The 18,151-nt window shown below is 39.1% G+C and overlaps 1 protein-coding gene and 1 long non-coding RNA gene across 5 annotated transcripts in view; both read left to right on the forward strand.

Moving 5' to 3' along the window:
• Positions 1–792: 792 nt before the first annotated feature.
• LOC126979851 (uncharacterized) lies at positions 793–5,482 on the forward strand. Of its 2 annotated transcripts, none has more exons than XR_007732884.1 (4): positions 793–1,050; positions 1,389–1,563; positions 1,829–3,666; positions 5,061–5,482. It is a non-coding gene; the product is annotated as an uncharacterized LOC126979851 (long non-coding RNA). The 2 variants fall into 2 exon arrangements; XR_007732883.1 differs by having other exon boundaries at positions 794–1,050; positions 5,055–5,482.
• Positions 5,483–14,983: 9,501 nt separating this feature from the next.
• LOC126979700 (solute carrier family 12 member 9) overlaps positions 14,984–18,151 on the forward strand; it is a 45,721-nt gene continuing 42,553 nt past the window's right edge. The window contains exons 1-3 of one of the 3 annotated variants that reach the window (XM_050829162.1): positions 15,017–15,125; positions 15,210–15,250; positions 16,717–16,851. In XM_050829162.1, coding sequence (XP_050685119.1) covers positions 16,731–16,851 — 121 coding nt within the window. In that variant the 5' untranslated portion in view covers positions 15,017–15,125; positions 15,210–15,250; positions 16,717–16,730. Of the gene's footprint in view, positions 15,251–15,344; positions 15,491–16,716; positions 16,852–18,151 lie in introns of those variants that run through there. The other 2 variants (XM_050829161.1, XM_050829160.1) reach the window with 2 other exon arrangements.

Genomic DNA, 18,151 nt, shown 5'->3' on the forward strand with positions numbered 1-18,151 from the left:
AAAGAGGCGCATCAATACCTCTTTTGTAGAGATGGCAAAGTCTTTTAGCTCATATTTTTTGTAGTCAGTCTTTTGTTCAGATTTAGCAATCTCTTCATTTTTCTCCCAACCCATTTATTTTATATAGGTACTTAAATTCAATCTTCAAGCGGAAGTAAAACAAAAACACAAACAATTTTAAAGCTTAGTAAAGATGACAAGGAAGATTCTTATTTTGAAGAAAACATTTACAAAACAATTTCAAAAACTCATATTTAAGTTTAACTGGGTTTTACATTTATAACAAATCTTTTGAAACATTTGTTAAAATATCCGATAGCTTCGAAGTGGTACGAACACACAAAATACCATGTATTTGGCTAATAAAACTCTTCACCTCTATTTCTTGCTATAATAGAAGTCCATTCAGAACGGGAGAAATCTGAGATAGAAATAAAAATGTGAATACACCCGCCTTAAAATATAATATATTATTGTAAGTAGCCTATAATATTATTTACAATTTACCACTTGATGATTATGTGGTATAGGTAATAGTCTACAATAAAATAGTGCAAAATAAACCATGCTAATTTTATGTTCAAAAAAGTACAAATTTAAATACATAATTATTATTTGATCAATTTAGTTAGTAAAATTACAAAAGTAGCAATTTTTACAAACACATTAGTAACATTATAAAATAAAAACTAAGCGTCTTCAAAACCTTCATTGTCCCTAGAAATAGAAAAGGTTGTTGAACGAGCATTAAATGACAAACAAAGCATGCATGATTGCATGAGAGAAGAACATCTCTTCCGGAGATATAGCAAGTTAGAGAAGGAAAGCGAATCTATTGTTACTGTAAGCTGTAACTGATTTTGATTGACATATCGTAAGTAGTCAGCCACGCTTGTGACGACTGGAGTAAGCTCCTAAGTATTTTGAATATTTTGCGAAAATCGTGGTTTATTTTTAGTTAATAGGATTGTATTCAACAATGGTTAATTGTTCAGTAGTTACATGTGGTGTTAATCATAAAAATAATCCTGAAAATTGCACATTTCACAGGTAAATACCTACTTCGTCATTGCAGTGTTTATTTTGTTTTAGAAAAATTGTTACTGTAAGCTGTAACTGTGAGTTTGAAAATATTTATTTTGTTCTAAAATTACCTAATATAAAATTGTCAGGCAATATAAAACGTCAGCCCATTTGGTTATTTTAAGATTTAGTATATCAGTATAGATACAGTTTTGTTTATTGAGAATTGAAATGATTTTCGTGTATAATATTTGTATCAAATTTATCATGAATGTTTACAATGAAAATAAATGCTGTTTTACGTTAACCGTTTTATAATCTGAACACTCAAAAAAGAAACATAAATAATTATTTTTTTCTGACAGATTCCCTTTAGATCCTGTTGTTAGAGAAAAATGGTTAATATTAATTGGGCGAGTTGATTGGACTCCAAGGAAGAGTTCTACTATTTGCAGCAAACATTTTCCTGATCTATATAAAAGAAAAATTCGAATGAATACAATTTTAGTTAAAGGTGCCCTTCCAACTTTATTTGTACCTGTAAGTATTAATATAAAGTAGCAGTAAGTAGACAGAACACAAAACTGTGCCTTCAGAAAGCCTCTGCAACCCTTCTGTGAATTAATTTAACAAAAAAATATTAAAACAAATCTATTTCCAAAAATTTAAACTGTAAGTCTAATCAGAATAAGTATTTTCAGGAATCTCTCCTTGATACCAATCCCTCTCAAAGTTTTGTTAGTTAATTTGAAATATAAATATGTTTTATATTAAACTGTAGGTACTCATATTTGTTATTTTTCAGGGACACATAAAAGAAGAAGTCCCAATATTGTGTGTTAATAATATACCTTCGACATCTCAATGGCCAGAAATTAGTGTTCCACTTTCACCTAGTATAAAAAAACTCATGTCCAAAAACTTCAAATTAAAACAAAGGCTGCGAGAAAAGCAAAGGAAAATACGAACCTTAGTAGCAAGAACTAAAAGACAGTCTTTCAAAATAGCTGTATTACAAAACATGCTAAAAGGAATTCACCCACAACCGGGCTTAATAGAACAGTACACTGATCTCACTGTGGCATGGGGTAGTGAATTAACACAGTATTTAATAAACAGAGTTAATGATAAAAAATGTGATAATTTACAGTCTTCAACGAAAGACAGTGAAGAATAATGAAAGTTTTCTATTAAACATTTCAAGAGCATTTAATTCCTATAAGAGTGAAAATTTAATTTGTGTCTTCCACATGAGACACACACTTCTAACACATTGAGTACCTGTTACTCTAGACTAGACCGTGAATTTGGATTTATGCAAGAACCCATTAACACAAAGTAATGAAATACATAAGGGAACACATAGTTATGAAGCAAATTTATAAATTTCATTTTATTATTTAAGTTTGTGTAAATAGATTTTAAATTAATAAATAGGTATAAGTAGTACTTGTGTGACTATGGTGAGATTCCAAATTGCCGATTCCATGCAATATCATAATTTAAACTCCAGCATTCCCACTGCTGTGACTGAAATTACAGGTATTTTCAGAGGAGCTTTTTAGAATTTTTCTCGGTAATTGCTAGCATAACAAACAGGAAGGATAATGCCAAGATTCAACATAGATAGGTACCTATATAAACCCACAGCGACAATTGTATATGGTGTATATGTCCCAGCATGTAATAAAACTTTAGGAATAGTAACTATAAACTATTTCATTGACGAATATACTCAGTATAGAGGGTCAATTCCAAAACCCTACCAATTTGCAGCTACTTTTATTTTTATCGTAGCAAAATTAACCTTAATTTGTAAAAAACTGGCAGTTTAAATTCTAAGTTTTTGTGATTGCAGAAGGAATTAATGTACGCGTTGGAAAAAAAAAAAGAATAAATAGGTAGCTATTGTGAATGGTAATTTCATTAAAATAATAATCACTTTAAATTAGATTGTTTCAGCGTCTTAGGGACGCTTAAAAATTTAAATTTGGATTGCAATGATCGATAGTCGATACATGCCATCGGTCGATGGTAGAATGGATTAGTCTACGTCGATCGATAGTTTCTACCAGACCAATCGATCGATTGTCGATCGACGATCGATCGATGGTAGAATGGATAAGTCGACGTCGATCGTGCTGCTTGAGCTTCCCAAGTCACCCGGTGCCCCCCGCGCCCCGCACGCTTACTACGTGGCCTACTTGTGTTTATGTCTTCAGTTGTGTGAAGCTCGCGGTCGTTAATGCTGGTTTGTTCTCGTGGCGTGCAAAATGGCGGTAACCGCGTGGACGAATGAAAGACCTTTAGAATTTATAGAGCAATACAAAAACAAACCTTTACTTTGGGACATTGTCCACACTGATTATCAAAATAGAATAAAACGTCATGATGAACTTCTCGAAATAGCCAACTCATTTGAAATTACTAAGGAGGAAGCGGAAAAAAGATAATAAATTTACAATCAACATTTTCGAAAGAAAAAAAAAAGTTAAAGATAGTTTGAGAAGCGGTGCGGGACGAGACGAATTATACGTTTCTAAATGGTATGCATTTCAAGCTATGATGTTCATACAAGAAAGGAATCGCCCATGATCTACCGCGTCTACAGAGGATCAGCCTCATTCCAGCATGTCAAGTAATGTAAGTACATTATTAATATATATAACATTAATATTATAAATCTGAAAGTGTGTTTTTGAGTTTGTATGTTTGTGTGTTTGTTTGTCCGTTATTATTAATATAATTTTTAAATGATTCTACTACTAACGCTAGTTTTTATAATTTTTTTTCTGTAATAGTAACAAGATATGGACGACGTATGAAATAAATGATTTATTACTATTATTATTATAAAACATTTTCCAGTACTGTTGTCATAAAAGTAATAATACAATTTAACAAGTACATACTAATAATCTTTATTGATACAGTTTACACAGTAGCGGTTACTTGTGTACAGGCTTTTAGTCCAAAACAACTTCGATATTACTTACTAAAATAATAAAATACTACCGACACGTCGTTTATTTAACAATACTTGTATTGCGATGTAACCCTCCCTTCTTTAGAACAAAAATATTCAGCGAACTCTTCTCTCACTAGTTCAGCTGGATTTGGTAAACTGTGGAACTGCATAGATGACTGAATTTCTGGCGGTTGTATTATTTCGGAATCTGCACTTTGATTTATGTTATTGGAATAGCGTAATTCTAAATATCTATAACTCTCACAATTCCTTCTTATATAGTTATGAAGATAAGTCGTAGCGAACACTATATTTTCCACATTTTTCGGCTGGAGGTGAAAAGGCTTTCGAAGACAGCGAAATACTGCACTTAAAATGCCGAACGTACTTTCTACTATTCGGCGAGCCCTGCTCAACCTATAATTAAAAATTTGCACCTTTTTGCCCTAATTCTAGGAATAGGTTCATTAATTTTTCTGAAATATGAAAGGCATTGTCACCTATATAACATTTGGTGTAAGACAATTTCTTCCAGGTAACGCACTTTCTTTTGGGATTCCTCGTAGATTCATGGAATTCAAAATAGTATTTCCAAATACACCACCGTCAGAAATACGACCTTGGCACCCAATATCGCAGTACATAAATTTGTAATTCGCATCTACTAAAGCCATTAGGACATTACTGTGAACTCCCTTGTAGTTAAAGTATGTGCTCCCACTGTTATTTGGAGCTCGCATATTTATATGTTTCCCATCTATTGCACCCAGACAGTGGGGAAAATTCCACAACAGCCTAAAATCTCTTGCAATGTTGATCCATCCTTCTTCCGTGCATGGCACCTGTAAAATAAAAAATTGTAAATATATTGAATACGAGCTTACAACTCGCGACTTTACTCGCGTAACTTAAGTCAGTTTATACAATTTTTCTTTTAAATTATAGCCTATGTGCTATTCTTCTGTATGCTGTAAAGTTCCATCAAATTCAGTTTAATATTTTTGGGTGAAAATCAAACAAACATATTATATACATATATATATATATATATATATATATTTAGTTTCAGGTAAATTCATTAACATCTGAGTCGGGGATGGACAGTTCCATTGATAGTGAAGATCCTCGTAAAAGGCGCTTCAAACCAAATGATGCCGCTATAGAAAAAACGTTGGACATGGTTGATTCTTTGATTCGCAATAGAAAAGATGTTGATGAGTATGCATTATTTGGAGAACAAATAGCATTTAAATTGAGGTCACTAAACACAGACTACGCACCTATTACCGTGCAGCATCATATAAATAACCTAATTTACGAAGCTAACTTGGTAAATATTACTATCCAGAAACTCAAAATGAAGGCTACTCCACTACACTATATTCTACAGGTGCTACTATCTTCAAATCAATCTGACTTGCATGAAAATTAAACAATGTTTTTATATGGTTACTGTTTTTCTGAAAGATTTTTAATAAACCTGAAACACTATGTAAATTTTTTATTTCCTCTAGCTTGTGTTAGAGATACATGACTAGTACTATTAGAACTAGTACTATTATTTATTCTATGACTGAAGCAGAGTACCTTCTTCAGGTCTCTATTCATTGTAATAAAAACTTGAGTTTACAACGTAACCTTCCTTATAACTTAACTTATGATTAAAAGTCCAAGAATACCTACTTTTATGTATAAAGCGCATTGCATACTTCTGGAACTATACAAGAAATACTTCGTTGTGAAACTTTAAACGTTAGCACTAGACTTTGATATGAATCACCACTGGCTAGAAATCGGAGTGTTATAAGTAACCATTTTTTAGGTGAAATAGATTGTCTGTAATTGGTATCTAATTTTGCAATTGAAGGAGCCATCATATTTAAGAGATTTTCAATATCACTGTTACTCATTTGAAAAGCATCCAAAAAACCACTGTTTAAAATGTAATTTGCAGAATGTAAGCGATCCTTGGCTTTAAAAAACGGTCGCATCCAGAGTGTTCTGCGTTTGTGTCTCCGTAATAATAGTACGAGCAAAATCGTATTGGCCAACAACAGCGCGACCTCTTGTGAATACATTTCGAAAGAAACTGATGGAATATAGCCGGGATCAAACGGTCTACGTCGACCAATGCCGTCCACCGATGCCATCGACTGGCAATCGATCAACGTTGACCGATGTTGATCGATTACATCAATTGCCGATCGATCGATGCGTGTGGTAACACCCTAACAAAGGCTCAAAAGTATTCGCACGAGATTTGTCTATTGGGCAGAGCCAACTGACGAAACTGAATACTGGTGGCAGCAATGGAGAGATCAAATCAGAAATGAAGATGTTCCGTCCTCGGCCACAGGCTGGTCCTCGTTCCGACAAACGGAAAGGTATAAAATTGGGTAAAAGCATGATAGCAACGGACACTCCAGAAAAGGAAAGAATAGCTGAACGTACTGCACGATTTAATAGAAAAGATCAGCATAAAAGAAAAGTTTAAGAATAAGATACCTAGAATCGGATAAGGAAGATGACCAAGGATATGAAAATATTGATGAAGATTTTCCTGATTTACAGCGTAAGCCAATGATTAACGAATACGTCCTAGTGTTGCTTCAATCTAAAAAACGGGCTGTTTATTTCGCTGCGAAGATTCTGGTAAGAAACTGACGATGCGTTTTTTACCTAAAATTAAAAGATCGTCTAAATAAAACCTTTGTTTCCTCTAGAACCCGATATGGCTAATGTGAAACTCCCCATTAAAATGATTCTCCCTCCTCCTTGTGTGTCAGGTACAAAGCGTCTGATTAAATATTCCTTCAATATAAACTTATCTTTACTAAATATGGCGGAAATATTTATTTTGACGCATTTTGATGTATTTTTTTCGTTATTCATTAGTCGATAAATTAATGAAGACTGTTAATTATACTATTTGAGGAAGGCTGATTGTTAATTTTATACATAAGGTTTATGACATCGCCTTGTCTGACTCCCCACTGCAGTTGGATAGGCTTCAAGGTCTGATCTTGGAGACGGACTGACATGGCTTTTCCATACAAACACTTCAATGCTTCGATATATCCGTAATTAATGTGACACCTCTGGAGATACTGCAGCATCGCCCAGGTCTCGATCGAATCAAAGGCTTTCCCATAGTCCAAGAACGCGAAGCATATTGGCTGGTTATACTCCTTTGTCTTCTGTATAACCTGGCGCAGCGTATGTATGTGGTCTATGGTGCTTTTCGTAATCCGGCTTGTCCGGGAGGCTGAAGACGAAGCGTGCGTTTTCTCCTTTTTGCCCTCGAGGATGAAGGAATTGAATAGTTTCTGAAGGTTCTTAAGTACCAGCTCTCAGAAGCTCAGCTGTGATTCCATCATCACCCGGCGCCTAGTACTTTTTAAGCTGTTTTAGGGCCATAATATTTACTAAGCTCGTACAGGCTGACGTCTGTAGAACTTCTCGACTTCCCTCAAAAAGTTCGGGCTTAGACGAAACGACCCTGCCGTCCGATGACGGTAAGACCGGTGTGTTGGCTTTGAGCTTTGTCAGTTGGCTCTGCCCAATAGACAAATCTCGTGCGAATACTTTGGAGCCTTCGTTACGCTCTATGGCCGCCTTCACACGATCTGTATTGTGGTGGCGTATATCGCGAGTCAATGAATTGGAGATCTGTCTATTTAGCTGCCTATACTGGGAAGCATCGTCCGGGGACGGAAGGGTCATTTGGCGTCTTACATCCATCAATTTGAGGGTATAGTCTGAGATTTTTCCGGTTCTTTTTGAACGGCTGGCCTTGAAGAACTTAGACCCAGCTGTTTGAACAACTACCACAAACATGTTATTATACTGGTCCACGTCTACGCAGTTACCGAGGCATTCGAAGCGGTTTTGCAATTCGAGTTGAATGTTTCTGGGGTTTTGTATCTGGATCGGTGCGGGTTGGAGTGTAGACTTCACCAGTCGAGACCGCTCCAGTTTTGCATTGATAGTCAATGTGCCTTTTACTGTGCGGTGATCACTACCAGTTTTGACTGAGTTGATCACGGAGACATCATTGAATATATGTCTTTTGGTCGACATGATGAAGTCGATCTCATCTTTGGTTGCACCATCGGGGCTAATCCAAGTCCATTTGCGTTGTTCCGGCTTCATGAGGAAGGAGTTAATCATATAGAGATCCTCCTTCTCCATGAAGTCAGCCAGCATCAGGCCTTGGGCGTTCCGATTTCCATGACTAAATTGCCCCACTCTCAACTCATCACCGCTACGTTTGCCCAGTTTTGCGTTGAAGCCTCCCATTACAACGTTGAATTGGATCTTAGGATTCTGAATATCTGTTGAGATGTCCTCATACTTTGCCTCCACCTCCTCGTCTGAGTGTGTCGAAGTCGGAGCGTAATCCTGTATGACCTTCAACAGATACCCTTTGTAGCACGTATTCTACTCCTACGACTTCTCGATGACTACCCCTGGCTGAGCTAGGGATGCTATGATATTTGTTTGAAGCGAAGTAAGAATGAAAGATTGAGTCAAAGATGAAAGGTTGAATTTACTACTAATTAAAAGAAATACTTTACAAAATGTAGAATGAAATGAGCGTCTATACAAAGCAAAAATAAAGCAAGCGGAAAGCTGTGAGCGCGAGGTAAATAAATGTGCAGAATGCGTGGCGCGGGCGATCGCCTCTGGTATTTATGCGACGCGCGGGGCGCGGGCGCGGGAGGCCTAGCTGTGGCGGCGGGCGCAGGGCCCGCGGTGTGCGGCGGGAGCGCGGGCGCGGGGACGCGCACGCGATGCAGCCGGTTCGCAGCTCGCACCACCCGTGACGTAGGCTGTCGTCATAGATCGTACGATGTGGCGTGATGTCGTGTGGTCCAAGAACATAAGCGGCGGTGCGGAAGTAAGTAGCGGATTTGGCCGCTACAAGTACTCCCCCACTGAGACCGTGACTACGGGTGATAGTAGTCGGGAAACTTGACTCTTCGTCCACTTCTTGTAGTTCTGATGTGTTCTTCTTCCGTAGTTTCCTTTTGTGTAGGTACAGTCTGTGTTTGTGTGTCTTTTCCTGATAAGTTGTCATCTGCGATATATGCTGGTTTGAGACGGTCGATCGTTACTGTTGACGTCTTACCCTGGACTTCTATGTCAAATGACTTGGAGCCCCGACGTAGTACCTTGTAGGGTCCGGTGTACGGGGCTTGTAGCGGCCGTTTTACAGGACCCTGGCGCAGGAACACGTGAGTGGAGTGCTGTAGAATGGGCACGTAGAATGTACGTTGTCCGTGCCATGACGTAGATGTTGGTGACAGCTTAGTGATGTGCTGTTTCAGTCTGCTGGCGAAGTCGGTAACGTCGATGTGGTCGTCCCGTATGGGCTGAAGGAACTGTCCAGGTAAGCGGAGTGGCTCGCCGTAGACTAATTCCGCGGTAGACGCCTGCAGGTCATCTTTGCACGCGCTGCGTATGCCCAGCAGCACGAGAGGTAATGCCTCCGTCCATTGAGCACTGGTGTGGCAGGTTATAGCGGCCTTGAGCTGACGGTGTAGCCTCTCTACGAGGCCATTTGCTGCGGGATGATAAGCTGTTGTGGTGCGGTGGTCGGCGCCTACCAGCGCGGCGACCCTCTTGAACAGCTGGCTGTCAAACTGGCGGCCGCGGTCGGTTATGATGCTCTCGGGGCAACCGAACCGCGCAATCCACCCAGTTACGAAGGCGGCAGCGCAGGATTCTGCAGTGATGTCCTGCAAGGGCATGGCCTCCGGCCATCGAGTGAAGCGGTCGATCATGGTGAGGCAGTACCTGTGACCAACAGAAGAAGGTAAGGGACCTATTATGTCCATATGGACCTGACGGAAGCGAGCTGAAGGCATTGTGAACTTTGCTAATGGAGCTGATGTGTGGCGAGATATTTTACTGCGCTGACATTGTTGACACTCTTTGGCCCATTGTCGACAGTCCTTCTTAATACCCGGCCAAACGAAGCGTTGTGCTACCAATTGCGCTGTGGCTTTTGCTCCGGGATGACTTAGACTATGTAACGTGTTGAATACCTGACGTCGGAAAGCTGAAGTAACAAAAGGTCTGGTGTATTGAGTAGAAGTGTCGCAGAATACCTGAATATCAGAGTTCTCTAGCATGACCTTTTCTAATTTTAGGCCTGACCCACTTACGAGTAAGTTTTGAAGTTCAGCATCAGAATCCTGGGCACGGGCGAGGGACTGGTAATCTAGGGGCGTTGTCATCTCTTCAACCCGAGACATGCTGTCAGCTACTGTGTTGTCCCTCCCAGGGATATACCTGATATCAGTGCTGAATTGACTGATGAAGTCCAAGTACCGGAACTGACGAGGTGAGCAGCTGTCACGTTGAGTGCTGAATGCAAACGTAATGGGCTTGTGGTCAGTGTAGATGGTGAATGTCCTCGCTTCAACCATGTATCTGAAATAACGAATCGCTTCATAAATCGCCAATAATTCCCTGTCGTAAGGGCTGTACTTTTTTTGGGAAGGGCTGAGTTTTCTGGAGAAAAAAGCGAGGGGTTGCCAGGTGTTTCCCTTACTTTGCTGCAGTACGGCTCCAATAGCGTGGTCCGAAGCGTCAGTCTGTATCGCCAGCTCTGCTGTGGTATCTGGATGTGCTAGGAGTGTGGCATGGGAAAGACTAGACTTACATCTTTTAAATGCTTCTAGCAGCTCTAGAGTCATGTTGACTGGGTGTGATCCTTTGGTTTTCGGTCCAGCTAGCAAGGCATTAAGCGGTGCTTGTATTGCTGCTGCTCCAGGAATGAATCTTCGGTAGAAGTTGATGACTCCTAGGAATCGCCTCAACTCCTTTACCGTCTTGGGTGGCGGGTAGTCTTGAACTGCCTGGACCTTCTCCTCCAAAGGTTTAACGCCTGCTGCGGACACTGTGAAGCCAAGAAAAGTTACTTCATCCTTACCAAATACACATTTCGCTGTGTTTATCAGTATGCCGTAATCTGTCAAACGTTGAAATAGCTGGCGAAGGTGTTGCTGGTGCTGTAATGGAGATTCAGAGAAGATTAGGATGTCATCAATGTACCCAAAACAGAAGTCTAGGTCTCTAAGTGCTTCATCCATAAAACGTTGGAAAGATTGTGCAGCATTACGAAGTCCGAATGTCATGTAAGGGAATTCAAATAATCCGAAAGGCGTGGTAATGGCAGTCTTAGGAATATCGTCAGCATGGACTGGGATCTGATTATATGCTTTAACGAGGTCCACCGTAGAAAAGACTTTTTTGCCTGCCAGCTGGTGCGCAAAGTCCTGGATGTGCCGCACAGGGTATCGGTCTGGAATAGTGCGAGCGTTCAATGCTCTGTAATCCCCACAAGGTCTCCAGCCGTCGTTTTTCTTACGTGCTAGGTGCAGTGCTGAGGACCAGGGGCTCTCTGATCTCCGAGCTGTACCATTTTGTACCATCTCTTCCAACTCCTTTTTGGCAATGGTGAGTCTCTCCGGATCTAACCGACGAGGGCGGCAAAATACTGGTGGGCCAGGCGTCGTCCTAATATGGTGAACCGTGTTGTGTTTTGGTTCACTTGGCTTACCAGCTGGGCGTGTAATGTTCGGAAACTCTCGTACAATGTCGTTATACAACGAGTCCCCTGGCGATGTTGTACGTACTGATGAGATGTCCTCCTTGTGGTGCTGGCGTGGTACGGCGACGGACAGTGACGTTACCCCATCGACCAGGCGGTGATTGCGGCAGTCGACGAGCAGGTTATAAAAGCTAAGGAAGTCGACGCCAATGATTGGTTTGGAGACGTCTGCCACCACGAAGCGCCAACTGAATACGCGGCGCAACCCTAGGTTGAGTTGTAAGTGAACGTACCCGAATGTTGATATCACCGTACCGTTTGCTGCAAAGAGCTCGTACTGCGTCTTCGTGCGATGTTCTTGAATGCGAGAACGTGGATAAACGCATAAGTCAGACCCTGTGTCGATAAGGTATTGTACTTTTGTGTTAAGGTCGGTGATAAAAAGGCGGCCTGATGATGTAGGGCAGACGTGTTCGGCCACTAGTGGCTGCCCTTGGCATTTCCCGAACGAAATGTGCAGGGCTTGACACACTTCTTTGCGTTCGAGCCAAATTGGAAATGATACCAGCATTGTGTATCGTCTTCTGGTTGCTGTCGGTATCGGGAATTAGAGCGGGATCGTGACGTGCGGTATTCGTTCCTAAAGTCATTGGAGCGGGATCGAGACTGCCGTTGCTGGCTCTGCATTAGTGACTCCACCTGCCGTGTCAGTTCTGTTACTTTGTTACACAAAATTTCAAAAGCAGTACCTGGCTGTTCAGTTGCTGATCTGGCTACCTGAGCGACTGCGGGCGGTGCTATGTCATGAACGTGGTCCGCCAGATCTGCCACGGTTTCGAGGGCGCTGTCCTTCTGTAATGCGACAATTGTTTGTAAATTATTTGGCAATCGACTCGACCAAATAGTTCGTATAAGCTCTTCTGGTATTGTCTTCCCTGCTAAGCTTTGTAAATGACGCAAAAATTGAGATGGCTTTCTATCACCAAGGTCTTCATGCATCAACAACTGTTTAATTTTACGTTCTCTAGACGTTGTGAGGCGCTTGATAAGTTCCGACTTTAATTTCTCGTATTTGTCTGTAGCCGGCGGGGAAATAATGATATCTTTGACTTCTGCTGCGTACTGATGGTCTAATTGGCTAATGACATAATAAAACTTGGTGGAGTCACTTGTAACATTAGACAAAATGAACTGACCTTCAATTTGGGCAAACCATACAGCCGGTTCCTCGGGCCAAAAGGGTGGTATCCGTACGCCCACTCGAAATACGTCACTGTTATTTCCGCCGTCACTTGTACTTGGACCACCGCCTAATCCCTTTTGTTGTTGTTCTGCGCCAGTCATCGTGTCACTTGTCGGATGGGTCACCACTGTAGCACGTATTCTACTCCTACGACTTCTCGATGACTACCCCTGGCTGAGCTAGGGATGCTATGATATTTGTTTGAAGCGAAGTAAGAATGAAAGATTGAGTCAAAGATGAAAGGTTGAATTTACTACTAATTAAAAGAAATACTTTACAAAATGTAGAATGAAATGAGCGTCTATACAAAGCAAAAATAAAGCAAGCGGAAAGCTGTGAGCGCGAGGTAAATAAATGTGCAGAATGCGTGGCGCGGGCGATCGCCTCTGGTATTTATGCGACGCGCGGGGCGCGGGCGCGGGAGGCCTAGCTGTGGCGGCGGGCGCAGGGCCCGCGGTGTGCGGCGGGAGCGCGGGCGCGGGGACGCGCACGCGATGCAGCCGGTTCGCAGCTCGCACCACCCGTGACGTAGGCTGTCGTCATAGATCGTACGATGTGGCGTGATGTCGTGTGGTCCAAGAACATAAGCGGCGGTGCGGAAGTAAGTAAGTAAGGTTTCAGTAATTCTGGGTATTAGGTACGCTACCCTATTCGACACGCTCCCCACCCTAGTTATATTGTTAACGAGAGACTTGTGAATGAGGAACCCCACACCACACTGGGACAGTTGGTCGTCCTCCCGGAAGTAGAGCATGTGTCCAGAATTTTGTAATGCTATTATTAATTATTGTAATATTTGGAAATAAATAAAGTTATTATTATTATTATCTTCGGACCTCAGATAATCCCACGATATCCCATCGTAATCTGCTCACAGCATGTATTCGTATATACATGGGCCTCAGAAAGCTTAGAGTACTAAGAAAATCACCTTATATGGTTATAACCATTTTGTGGTGTCCCTTGTTTCGAGCGCTAAGTGCGCGGGTTCGTTGTTATGGTGAAGCATTAATGAATAAAGGCCGGCAACGCTCTTGTGATTCCTCTGGTGTTGCAAGAGAATGTGGGCGGCGGTGATCACTTAACACCAGGTGACCCGTACGCTCGCTTGTCCTCCTATTCCAAAAAAAAAAAAAAAAAAAAAAGGGGACGCCACTGATCGAGCGTACCGCGTTGTGGAGTGCAGATGATATAACTAAGCGAATATAACATTCAACTATTGGCTAATATAAAAGATTTTTAGTATCGGTGTGTTATTTCTTAAATTGTATATAATTTTATTATAACAAATGTAATAGGCTGATCGAATTTTAAATTTTTGTCTTAATATATGTATATGTTTGTTTATTATATAAACATATATGTGTACTTGTATCAAGAAAAATATATTCCTCATTTTACCCTTTCCGCATCGGACGTGCCCGCGGGCACTGGTAATTCAAAAAACAATGAGAGCGGCTGTGCCGCGGGGCACTCTTTTACCTCATCCAGTTTTCACCCTTATTAGGTGTACAAGATGGTTTATTTGCCTACGCAGTTATGAACGAGTGAATACCCAAACACATTTCGATCCGTTACGATTCAAGGCCACCAATATTCAACGTCATAGCTTTACGGACAAAGTACTTATGTGTCCAATTGTTCCCGGCCGGCGCAGCGAGCGGTCGTTATCAAGACTTTACACGAAGATCGTTCTTTGTGGATATTTAAGCTTTATTTTATAATGAACATATACTATTCATTACAAAAACATAAAAGGAAATAAATAAAACAAGTAATTAACAATAATAACAATATTTATTTTAAAATATACCTATTATTACACTTTTTTTCGAATGAAAAGTCTGTGTGAAATAAAAAAGAAAGACAATATGAATAATTTATACATGGTCTTATAGCTTGTTTCAATAGCTTTCAGCGACAGTCACTCAAATCACCCTAGTTATAAGCATTTTATAACTACACGTAAAATAATACACACGGGGAAAATGCCGCGAAATTGCCGGAAGCTTGCCGATCTACAGTGTACAGCGAGATCCGGAAAGGTCAAGCATCGTCAGCAGTTGTTGGAGCAAATCTGTCTCTAATACTTAAAGATCTTACTTACCAGATCATAGAATTAAAAAAATAACAATTTAGTAATATTTAACGCATATCAAAGAGTATAATAATATATCATAATTTTTGACTTTTGAGTGCAAAGTGTTGTGTGCAAACAATTAATAGGTTTTTATTATTAAAACACAACAACTCAAGTCTAAATCCAGTTGTTTATCAATATTTTACTGTTATTATGACAATGACTTGACTACATAATCTTAAAACTATGTGTATGACTTTATTTTTCTTCATTATTAACTATGCTAATGAAAGATACGTAATAATGTCATAACAAAAGTTTCATACCGTTACAGAAATTAGATGATATAAAAAACACGGAAACAACACACAAAACGTAAGTTAACTTTTTGCGCTCTTTTCCAAGACCTTGTAGAGCTTCATTGGAGTATTCAACCACCTATGCTTTACTTCCAAATTAATTCATTTGTCAATAAAGTTTAGTTCTGTTTTGTGTTTTTATTTTCCATTATGCATTCCGGATGAGGTCATCAGAATGTGGGACGACTATTATTCTTTAGTTTGAGTTTGCTAGCGTTTAGTTTAATTTAAAACAAAATGGGTGATTTCCATCTCAGTAAGTGTTAACATAATATTACTTACTTAATATTTACTATACTTATACATTTATATAAAATTTATCCCTACTCACGTATTTTATCATGAAAGTAACATTCTATTAACTATTCCTAATTTAGAGAAGCTTTGTAATTCAAATTTGTTGTGAAGTTTTGTTAAATGTACTTGTGTGGTCTTATGAATCAGACTTTCACAACATAAGGTATAACACCCTTAATATCTGGCCACTATATATATAGTTGTCAACCCTAAAATATCGTATTCAATATTTGATATCCAGTATTCAGCCACACTACTATAGGTTTCATATTTAGTTTCTACTATTACTCATTTTCGTCATTACTATTAAAAGTCAGTAACATTAACCAAAACCTCGACAAAATATTGAAGCCTCTTTTGTATATTATATCCTAAAAGTATAAGGAATGATAATGGTAAAGTAGGGGTGTTGCCTTAGTCTTTAATAAACAAAGTCTAGAGTAGATTATGAATGGCATAATGAAAGAAAGTGATCACCTGTTATCAAGTGTAGTCTGGCTCATCTGCTGATGTGTGTGTTTTTACATTAACATTATAATTTTAATAATTATATCAATTTGTAACCACCAGTTTCAATATATTAATATTATGTTATCAACTTATTCATACAAAGTAATATTACAATGACTCATAATAAAAAATCACATGCTTCACTTATTGCTGATAACTTTGTGTTAATTGATAAACATATTATATCAAAAATTATTATGTTATGAATTTCTCTGAGGATCAATAAAGAAATGTGGTGATAACTGAGGTCACCAACATCTTCAAATAAACACAAAAAATACCTGTGGTCTACATTTATTGGAGTCAAGACGGAAAGTAATAAAGTGTAGGGTGACCTTTGACAAAATGTCAGATCTCAGCAAAATGCATAAGAAGAGGCCCATCATTAATCAGACTAATTATAATGATGATGATGATATGTAACTATATATTTTTATGTGAAAAAATGATAAGATGAGCAAGATCACCTTATGATCATCCCCATCTTATTATTCCAATATTATATTACTTTTTCAGAGTAGGAATAAACTTCACAATTCTTAAAGAAAACATTCAACAATTAGTTCTTTCTTGGAAGAAAATGATAAACATCTCTTTTATAGAATTGTATCTGGTTGTTTGTACTGTTACTTTATTTAAATATTTGCAATTTATGGAACATTAAATATTTTTTAGGGACGAATCCATCAATGATGGAAGAAATATTGGACCCATTGACACCAAGTGTAAATGATTCTACAAGTTCTGGAATAATGAACAAATTAAGAATGAGATTGACTAATGTTCCATCGACAACTCCAACTAATGAAGGTTTGATAATAAATTTAAAATTCAGTTACCAAAATCACCAGATTTAAAAATGTGAAATTTTACATTGAACTGGTCAGAGATTACAAATCGAAGTGGATATAGTTATTAAGAACTTTGTTGATAAGAACTTCAAACCACTGATTGAGTGGTATTTGCTAGTTAGTTGGTTGTTTGTTTGATGAGGCTGTTTATACACTTGGGTTTTGATTGGGCTAGTGTTTGTTTCTTCTTCTTACTACCAACTAGCCTAGGTCATACCAGAAGTCTAGGAGTCTCTTGAAATTACTACAGGCATCTAGAAGCCACAATAGAGATTCAAGGATTTGTGGCCATTGTTCGGCTACACTCCTGCCTGTCAAATCTATGGGAAATAGATGCTTGATTAAAGGACAGTGGCCTTATTTTTGGTTTTAATGCAGATTATTTTTATGGAAGAGGAGGACAAACAAGCATAAGGGTCACATGATGGTATGTTATCACCACACTTCATACTCTCTTATAAGTCTACAAGAATCACTAGAGTGTTATAAAGTGTTGAATAAATATACATGTGATTTTCAAAACCGAAAACATATTGGTATGTGGCGGGCGAGGATTGGGAGCTCCATTGTATTCTGAAACAGAAAGAGTTACTAGTAGTTTGTTACATAGCCCATTAAGAATGGTGCTGCTACACTTTTAATGATATTAAATTGGGTCCTTAGCCCTTATTTTCTTTAATGTGACATTCTTCCAACAATTTGTGTGAATTGCTTGCCGTGCCATTGATGTATAAAAGACAACTAGACTCCCAATCCTCTATTAAAAGTCGCCAAAGAATGTCCGAGCAGAGTGGTAAATATTACTTACGTATAGTATTCATTAACACATTCATTCAATAAATACCTTATTTTGTGGCAGTAATGTTCAAAGCCTATTTGTTATGAAAATAACGGACAACATGAGCAGGATTGTCAGCTGATGGTAATTGATACACTCTGCCCATTACAATGCAGCACCACTTAGGATTCTTGAAAAACCCAAAAATTCTGAATGGCACTACAACTGCGCTCGACACCTTGAGACATATGATGTTAAGTCTCATTTACCCAGTAAATTCAGTAGCTACGGCACCCTTTAGAAACACAATAATCCTTAAACATTGCATCATGGCAGAAAGAAGCGCCATTGTGGTACCCATAATCTAGCCGGCATCTTGTGCAAAGGAGCCTACCACTAGTAAATGCCCCATTGGGCCTGGGACTTCTCTATTTTTTTTATGCCCTGGGGAAGCATACAGCATTGTATAAAAGTCTGCCTA

Source organism: Leptidea sinapis, chromosome 4, assembly GCF_905404315.1.
Source record: "Leptidea sinapis chromosome 4, ilLepSina1.1, whole genome shotgun sequence".
Lineage (NCBI taxonomy): Eukaryota > Metazoa > Arthropoda > Insecta > Lepidoptera > Pieridae > Leptidea > Leptidea sinapis.